Source organism: Xyrauchen texanus, chromosome 12 (genome assembly GCF_025860055.1).
Source record: "Xyrauchen texanus isolate HMW12.3.18 chromosome 12, RBS_HiC_50CHRs, whole genome shotgun sequence".
In the NCBI taxonomy this organism is placed as follows: Eukaryota; Metazoa; Chordata; class Actinopteri; order Cypriniformes; family Catostomidae; genus Xyrauchen; species Xyrauchen texanus.
The window spans coordinates 43,966,308-43,976,330 of NC_068287.1; the positions used below are offsets into that span (position 1 = coordinate 43,966,308).

General features: G+C 39.4%; 1 protein-coding gene across 3 annotated transcripts in view; it reads right to left on the bottom strand.

Moving 5' to 3' along the window:
* LOC127653188 (mitochondrial import inner membrane translocase subunit tim16) overlaps nt 1-10,023 on the bottom strand; it is a 173,255-nt gene that overhangs the window by 162,273 nt on the left and 959 nt on the right. For all 3 annotated transcript variants that reach the window (XM_052139772.1, XM_052139770.1, XM_052139769.1), the window contains exons 2-6: nt 5,770-5,866; nt 5,460-5,540; nt 4,667-4,737; nt 2,054-2,237; nt 1,253-1,329 (exon numbers count right to left, since the gene is read on the bottom strand). In XM_052139772.1, coding sequence (XP_051995732.1) covers nt 1,253-1,329; nt 2,054-2,237; nt 4,667-4,737; nt 5,460-5,540; nt 5,770-5,866 — 510 coding nt within the window. The remainder of the gene's footprint in view (nt 1-1,252; nt 1,330-2,053; nt 2,238-4,666; nt 4,738-5,459; nt 5,541-5,769; nt 5,867-10,023) is intronic.

A 10,023-nucleotide genomic window follows, 5' to 3' on the forward strand; every position in this document is an offset into this window, starting at 1 on the left:
AGCGCTCCTAGTAGGCAATAGTAAAATATATATCTGTCCTACATTCTTCACTTACGCACGTTATTTTAAGGTTCTTCAATTAAACCCACAAGTCCTTATTTTGCATTAAAGAAGACCTCAAGATTCGATGTTTCTTAATTCTATCAACTCCACAGAAACACAGATTAAGCAGCATCTTCTCAGTGTCACTGCATGTCATTAACACTGTATGTATGACCCCCATTGGCCGAGAACATTTGGCATTACACAAACCAAATGAAAGTGGAGTGCTTTGTGTTCATTATCAAAACCCTCATTTATATTTTCATGGGAGTTTTGAGCAAACCGTCCATAGACAGCGTGTGCATCACAGCGCTTCTGAAGGGGTTAATCGTCACATGACTTTCAGGAGCTGCTCTCAGTGCGGTCCAGGGTGCGGCTCAGTGAGATGGTCGGAGTTAAATTGATTAATATATATATATATATATATATATATTTATATTTGCAAAAATTCCCTTAATTGGACTGTAAAATGCGATTGGAATTTGAAGTGCACAATGATCGCAGTTATCCCTTTTTCTCCCAATTTGGAACGCCCAATTCCCACTACCTAATTGGTCCTTGTGGTGGTATGGTTACTCACCGCAATCCGGGTGGCAGAGGACAAGTCGCAGTTGCCTCCGCTTCTGAGACCGTCAATCCGTGCATCTTATCTCGTGACTCGTCGTGCATGACACTACGGAGACTCTCAGCATGTGGAGGCTCATGCTACTTTCCACGATCCACACACAACTCACCACACACACCTCCACAAGGAGGTTACCTGATGTGACTCTACCCTCCCTAGCAACCGGGCCAATTTGGTTGCTAAGGAGACCTGGCTGGAGTCACTCAGCACACCCTGGATTTGAACTCGTGACTCCATGTTTTTAGACGATTATTTAATAATCATGACATAGTTAGAACAAAGAAAAAATCCTATTTTTCACGATATCAATACTTCAACTACTAAGTCGGAGCAAAGAAGAGATGACAGCAGATGGTCAGAGAATGTTCGTGACAGAGATTCGAGACAGAGACACCAATCCAGAGTCTCGATCGTTACCATGTTTTTGTAGATTAACAAAAACCATGTTAGCCACACGGTCAAGCGGTAATATTATACTTAAATATTTTCCAAGACCAATAATTATTTTCCAGGATATTTCGGTATTTTCCTCATTTTCCATGACTTGTTATGAACCCTGTTATGGCTGCTGTAGAGATCATTTACCTTGCAGGATGAAGCCAACAGAGAACCATCTTCCTTCCAGGCCAAACCCTGCAGCTGATCAGCGTGCTGCTCCAGTACTGCACACACACACACACACACACACACACACACACACATCAGAACATAGATGCATAACAATAAACATTCAAGGAAAGATATCAAACTCCATTTAGGATTCCAGTGTCAACATTCTCACACAGGAAAGCATGTGATGTCAATGAGGAATGCACACAGGAGCAGCATGAATGTGCGCACACACACACACACACACACACACACACACACACGCGTGTTGTTAGGGGGAGTGTGGTGACAGCACGCTGAGTGAAAGCTTATCGAACACAGCGGATCTCAAAGATCTCGTTCACATGGCATAAATCCTTGTTGTGCAAGAGAGTGAGAATAACACATCTCCACTGAAGCATAGTGAACGGAACAGGATGAGGGTGTGATGGTGAGATGTGAGGTTGGGGGAGCACCAGCAGGAGGCACCAGAGAGCAGCAGCCAATCATGAGCCAAAACTCTGTGGTGCTTCTGAGATGAAACCTTTACCTCAGCTGCTCCGCTTTAGACCCCAGATGCAGCCGTGGAAACCACCTGAGGCTCGGTACATCAAACAAAACGTTGCACACAAATAAATCAAACGTAGACAAAACAACAACATACAAACAAACAAGAAAGAAAGAGACATAAAAGACATAGACACAAAACACTTAGTGTACACTGACAAGCTCGGAGTGTAAACAACAGTAATCCCAGACGGTTGTTTTTAATCAGTGTTAATGCAGAAGGTGATTTACCTGTCAGGGCGGAGTCTCTCGTGGTGTCCCACACATGAACTCCTCTTGTGGATGCCACAGCGATCAGGCCTGAGGTCGTAGGGTGGAAGAGAACGATTTCCAATCGTCCGTCTCCCGGACTCAGAGTCACCTCAGGACTGCTCGGCTGATCCTGATCCGGATCACACACACGCCACAGTTTCACCTGTAAGACGAAAATAAGATATCCTGTTACAGTATTATCCAAGAGGAATCTCACACCATAAATAGAGAGAATCATTTGCACAGTCTTTTTACTTTCTCCACCTTTGAAAGCATTCGTCTTTCCTGATGATGTCATAAGGCTGCATGAGTGGGGGAATAATATCGGGTTTAATGACGTGATGCTCATTTTTCAGACTCGTTTACAGTTACTGAGTTTAACGTTTATTTGAGATTTTTCCTTTGGCATAAAGTCGAAAACGTCATGTGGTGTAACCATCACGCAGGTTAAAAGAAGGACCGCTTTAGACCTTCTTAAATGTGTCAAGTTTTGAAAAATGGACTAAAAATTATATATATATTAATGTTTAACTTTTGTATTCCAGCTGCGAGGAAAGTATTTTAAATGTATCGAATTTAGTGATGCGCCGAAAAGAAAATTCAGGATGCACTTGGCCGAAAAACGAACATTTTTAAATAGCTTTTTAATTTTTTATAATTGTATTAATATTATACTTTTTAATTAATTTCATGAATTTAACGAAGCTGAATTGAAAAACTAAAAATCAATAAAATTATCACACGTTTATTGAAAGTAACGCACCAAAATTGGACAGAAAAAATATTAAACCAATATTAAATATATTATTTTTTTATTCAGTTCTTTAACAATCAAATTTAACAGATTTTTAAAAAAAAATTACCAATTATCCAATAAATGTTACATTTTAGAAAACTCTAATGATATGCAAAACAGCAGTCAAGTAATGAACTTAGCAGCTCTAGATTAGCATCTAAGTTTAAATATGCTACACAGTCATTTTAATGAAAACAACAGGAAGAACACAGAACGGCAGAGGACCTCTATTCTGTTTATGTAAGCATTTATATACTATATGAATCGTCAGGTGGAGTCCAGCTGTGGCCTAAAGACCGAGTTCATCATCAACTTTATAAGTCTGTTCTGCTGAGCTGTCAAATCACACCTTTTATTTGAGAGGTAGAAAACCTCGACCTGAGTAACTGCACCATCTGTGAACATCTCAACATCTGTACGCTGCGTTTGCAGGGTAATATAACAATGGCTGCAGACACCTGTAAATGAACTCCTGTGTGTGTTTCATGTTGTGAAGGTGAACTACACTTTTAGATGGCAGAAAACCGAACACTATGTTTCAGGCTGCAGATTCAAAAGAATCGCCTCATAAGAGTCATTCATTCGGGTATCGGGCTACACTAGTTGTGCTCTATGTTTCAAGCTGAAGCAGATTCAAATGAACCGCCTCATAGAGTCATTCATTCGAGAATCGGACTACACTAGTTGTGTTCTGTGTTTCAAGCTGTAGTAGATTCAAAAGAATCATCTCATAAGAGTCATTCATTCGGGAATCGGACTACACTAGTTGTGTTCTGTGTTTCAAGCTGTAGTAGATTCAAAAGAATCATCTCATAAGAGTCATTCGTTCGGGAATCGGGCTACACTAGTTGTGTTCTGTGTTTCAAGCTGTAGTAGATTAAAAAAAAACGTCTCATAAGAGTCATTCATTCGGGAATCGGGCTACACTAGTTGTGCTCTATGTTTCAAGCTGAAGCAGATTCAAAAGAATCGCCTCATAGAGTCATTCATTCGGGTATCGGGCTACACTAGTTGTGCTCTATGTTTCAAGCTGAAGCAGATTCAAAAGAATCGCCTCATAGAGTCATTCATTCGGGTATCGGGCTACACTAGTTGTGCTCTATGTTTCAAGCTGAAGCAGATTCAAAAGAATCGCCTCATAGAGTCATTCATTCGGGAATCGGACTACACTAGTTGTGTTCTGTGTTTCAAGCTGTAGAAGATCAAAAGAATCGTCTCATAAGAGTCATTCATTCGGGAATCGGGCTACACTAGTTGTGCTCTATGTTTCAAGCTGTAGCAGATTCAAATGAACCGCCTCATAAGAGTCATTTGTTCGGGAATCGGGCTACACTAGGTGTGCTCTATGTTTCAGGCTGTAGAAGATCAAAAAAACCGTCTCATAAGAGTCATTCATTCGGGAATCGGGCTACACTAGTTGTGCTCTATGTTTCAAGCTGTAGCAGATTCAAAAAAAACGTCTCATAAGAGTCATTCATTCGGGAATCGGGCTACACTAGTTGTGCTCTATGTTTCAAGCTGTAGTTTGAAAAAGTCATGAAAATCATCCGATTCCAGCATTTAAAATAAAATGGTACTGCTTAAAAATATGAACCGGATATCAGTTCCCAACCCTATCTAGGAGTCGGGTTGCACAGGATAATAGCACTCAAATTTATGAACCAAAGTTGTGTTAAAAAGGTAACAGGTTGCTATAATGAGCACTTCAGAGGAAAAACTAGTTGCTGTATTTGCCATCTAACACCGAGACCTTGTTGACCAGACTCAAATACAGAACTGAAAATATCATGTTTTACTGTCTCATCTGCCGAGCAGGTTGCCAGGATGTAGTCATCGAATGGTGAGAAATCCAGATCAGTCACCAGGTCTGGGACAGGGAAAACGGGAAGAGAATTAGGACAAACTAATCTGGGTCACATGTATGCATGTTTATTTTTAGTGAACACCTTACAATGCATCTACCTGATGCAGTCAGTGCATTCAGACAGTGTTTTTAGTCATTATTTATTCTTTTCATGTCGTTCCAAACCTTTATGCTGTTGTTTATTCCAAGGAACGCCAAAAGAAAGGTTTTGAAGAATGTTCAAAATAATCATACCCTTCACTAGAGCCCACAAATCTCATTTGCACATTTGTTTATTTCCACCATGGCATCTTTAGCACTCACAGACCTACTGTAGCATAATGGCAACATTTGTTTAAAGCCATGGGTTACTTTCATGCTGCCTTTATGTCCTTTTTGGAGCTTCAAAGTTCTTGCCACCATTTACTTGCATTGTATGGACCTACAGAGCTGAGATAGTGTCCTAAAAATCTTTGTGTTCAGATGAACAGATGAAAGAAAGTCATACACATCTGGGATGGCATGAGGGTGAGTAAATGATGAGAGAATTTTCACTTTGAACTGTCATTGTATGGAAAAGAGCGGTGAGAACATTCTTCAGAATTTCTCCTTATGTGTTCAGGCATGCGGGTGATTTTTGGTGAACTATCCCTTTAATAGCTGGCCCAATACGATACAATATGACCTATCTTTGCACTTATTGAAAACACTTTATCTGTAATTGTTGGTGTAGAGGCGTTTCTTACCAGCGTGACATGGAATCTGGGTCACAATCCATTTCCCATCAGATCCAGGATTCACCGAAGACAGACCGACCATTCCACCTCCTTCAGAGCAAGAACAGAGAGCTTTTGGCTATCATTGCTGATCAGGGATCAGTTTAAGCATTCATTCTCATTCATTATCTGAGGTGTTTAGATGATACGGTGATAGTGAAGAACATACAAATTCCCACAGAATATGAACACACCTGACCAGCATGAGCTCGCTTGCTCAACAATAGGAGGGAACAGCATACAGACATCAGTTTAATACATTGAGTGAATCTGTTCTCACCAGCTTGATCTGTGTTGAAGGCCACAAGGCTGCAGCTGGATTTGATGTGGTTGCCCTGAGAAGAGAAGGAACCTCCTCGTACATTAGCGATCCAAGCCTGGACACAAACACGGGAGGGAAGAAACACTGTTAATCAACAACTGGAAGACTGTTGTTTCATTGAGTTCTGCAGGAACAGCAGTAAATGGGTTTTAAAGCTGCACTCATTAACTTGTACTTACAGTGACACCTAGTGGCTTGGATGTAACATTAATCAAAATCAGTAGTGTTCGGTTACAGACGCCATAGTAGAAATTCACTATTCACAGTCAGCTATGGTTAACTTTATCCGTAAGCAGAAATGTCCAATAACAGGGCGGTTACTGAGATTAAGCGAGTAGTATTCGGCTGGTTATGTGATTCCAACATGGCCGCCCCCATGTGCGGACCCTCTCCATGTAGAATAAAACAGCTTTTATAAGGATACTGATACGACTGGAGTCTTCACATCATAAGAGTGCTAAAGATTAAACACATATTTTTCAAAATGACAATTGTGCATATTATTTTTTTCCACCATTTCTTAATCTTTGTTATGTCTTTGTTATGAAAACAGTGATACAAATGACTTGCACAAAAAAGAAAATAAATTCACAGCATCAATTGAGAATGAGATAATAACCAAAAGGCAGCACTTGGTTACAAAAATAAAAAGAGATCAAATTAAACATACTGATGCCACTCAACTGAAAGTCTCATGTTGGTGTAAATGTTTCCAGTGAAAGTTTGACATCATCACAAACAGGAAACGGATAGAACGTAGCACTTTTGCAAGTCAACAGACAGACACGCGCACAGGCCCTTTCAGAAGCAGCACAAACTTAAGGAAGTGCAGCTGATATCCTGCAAAGCACAGCTGAACAATTTCAAACATCAGAATGTCAACAAGAAGCAACACGCAGGGGGTGAACGTGTTTGCGCAACTGTCATATAATAACCACGCTGAACAAAAGAGACATCAGACAGACCCCAGACAGCACACGTACATCTCTTGAGAGGTCTGTGTAAAGGGATCAATGGAAAGGAGGAGGCGAGAACCGGCTTGGCGATATAAATAATAGTTTAATGATAAACTTCAAAGAAGACACAAACACACACATGACGGACATGTCCGTTAACGATCTCTCTCTCCCGCACGATCCTCTGCAGTCGACCTTTATACCTCAGAGGCTTGATTAGCCTAATATGGGACCGGGTGTGTAGGATTACGACCCGGCCCCGCCCCTCGCCCCCCACCCTGCCACAGTCAACTTTAGATCTTTTCATCTGGAAAGCATCAGATTTACAAACATCTGAATCATAAACATCTCAAACGGCTAAATGTATTATTAAAAGTCACATCAGCTACATACTGGGGTACCTCAGGGCTCAGTCCTTGGGCCACTTCTGTTGTCTATATACACAACATGACCCATCATTCAAGCACATGGGTTCTCTTACAATTGCAACACCGATAACACACAGCTTTACTTGTCTTTTCAGCCCAACGGCACCGCGGTGATTGCTTGAATCTCGGCCTGTTTGGCAGACATCTCGGCCTGGATGAAGGAACGCCACCTGCAACTCAACCTAGCGAAAACTGAGCTCCTCGTCTTTCCAGCTAATGCTCCGTTGGAGCACAACATCACCACGGTTTAACTACAATAAAGCCTTCCAAAAGGTCCGAAATCTAGGGGTAACCATCGATAACCAACACAATTTCACAGACACACTCTACAATATCAGGAAGATAGGACCCTTCCTCTCTGAACATGCCACACAACTGCTCATTCAGTCACTTGTCATAACTAGACTGGACTACTGTAATGCTCTCATTGCAGGCCTTCCTGCATGCTGCAAATGATCCAGAATGCAGCAGCACGTCTGGTCTTCAATGAACCAAAGAGAGCACATGTTACACCACTCCTCGTCTCTCTCCACTGGCTGCCGGTTGATGCACTGTATAAAATGTAAGGCTCTGATGCTGGCATACAGAACAGTCACTGGGTCTGCTCCAGAGCTACGTTCCCACAAGAAGCCAGCGGTCAGCTAATAGGTGGCGGCTTGTTGTACTAACACAAAGAGGCACCAAATCTCTTTCCCGGACTTTCGGCTTCACTGAACGGCCACGTTGGTGGAATGACCTTCCCAACTCCATCTGTGAAATGTGTTCATTTCATTTGGTAGGTGTTTCTTTACAAAAACTATTATAACATTTATACAATGCATTTAAATAATAATAAAAAAAATACTAATTATAAATAAATCACTGTTTTTCTATATCTATGTTTTCATAATTATGATTGATATGTTGATGGTTTAAATTTGGTAAATATTGCCAATGCCGATTTTAACAAAAACCTATTAACCGATTTTGTCATCAGATCACTGTTTTGCTCAGGACTTATGTTTTTAAAATGTACATAGATGTAAAAACAAAAGGTTATTTCGTACTTCTAAAACAGTTTTGCACTTCTGTTCAAAACAACATAACTCACATTTAAAATGTTTGAACTGTATATAGTAAAACATCACTAATTTATATTGTGCAAACATATTATGTTACTTATTATGTAGTATGAAATGTCAAATACATCAAGAAAAATAAAAGTTACCAAAGGAACAAAACACCCTTTTAAGTTCTATTGTGGTGTAATGGATAATGGATATTTCCATCAAAACCGCTAGAGGGCGCCGCTTGCTTACACAATGCAGAATGGTTAGCTGACTGAAGCGCTGATTGCGGTCCATTTTTAAACGCTGTCTCGCACAAAACCATAATGTGATTTCAATCTTAACTCAATCAATCTCGCAGCGTTAACGGATACTATAACAGAGTCTCAGAAGTCTCAGTTTGCTGGTGTCGAAGCATTTTGGATGGTTTTACCTCATCATGTATAGGTAAGTGCCGCTTTCACGAATGTCACGTGTGTAACGACGGTTATTTCTCATTAATGTGAGAACGAGAAATAATAAAAATGTAATATTACATGTTCTTTGAAGTGCCAAACCTTCTCCATTATGTGGATATTATTACTTCTGGATTGTGCATTTGAATTCAGAGTTTTTACAAAGTAAAATAATTAAACATTTGTTTTTCATGTGGCCATTTTTATGCTTAAAACTGATATGCCGATGGTTTTACTCTGGTCAATAACGGGCCAATAAATATCTGATATATACAGTATATTTAATAAACAGTGTATATATATAAATATATATATATATATATATCACTTCCTGTATTAAATTCGATAGTATTATCCTTGTATTTCTCATTAAATGGTGCAATTACTTTTGGCACATACTGAACACATGTTTTTGTAGCATAACTTGCTTCACTTAGATTCTTTACGTTTTTGATTTTATTTAATTTGGTAGGCGTTTCTTTAAATTATACACAAAAAAACTATTATAAACTTAATACAATGCATTTAAATAATAATAAAAAAAATACTAATTATAAATAAATCATTGTTTTTCTATATCTATGTTTTCATAATTATGACTGATATGTTGATGGTTTAAATTTGGTCAATATTGGCCGATAAATATTGGTGGGCAATACATTGGTGTATCCAAAATATATATATATATATATGTGTGTGTATATTAGGGATGCACTGATATAATTTTTTTTGCCAATACCGATGCCGATATTTTGCCACTTACCTTATTTTGTCATTAGATCACTTTTTTGTTCAGGAATTATGTTTTTAAAACATAAAAAAATAAATATTTGTTCTAACCAAGTGTGCCGCACAAGCCCTCAAAAGTGAAGCCAAAACGTCTCGATCGCCCCCCGGTGACTGGTCCTAGTATAGGTCATAAACCCCGCCTCCCCATGTTATTCAACGGGACGTGAGACCAACTAAACAATTAAAATACACTTCACATATCTTTTTTCCAAAGATAGTTTCTGTCATTTACTGTCGTTTCTATCACTTGATGTCATTTCAAGTGTTTGTTTTCAAAATAAGTTTGTTTTTAGTTATTTGATACTATAAAAACGGTGCTGTGACATCATGATTGACAGCTGTGATTGACAGGTTCTCTGAGCGAAGTAGACACTGAAGCACCAACAGACTTTTTTTCGGGATATTCGGAGGACTGAGGAGATTGGAGCTTTAAATTTAATATCTACATTTCTATAATTAATTATTTCACACCGTCATAAGTCAAAAGTGCAGGGGCGTGTGCTTGCGATTGATTCAGCGAGGGTGAGGGCGGGGCCTT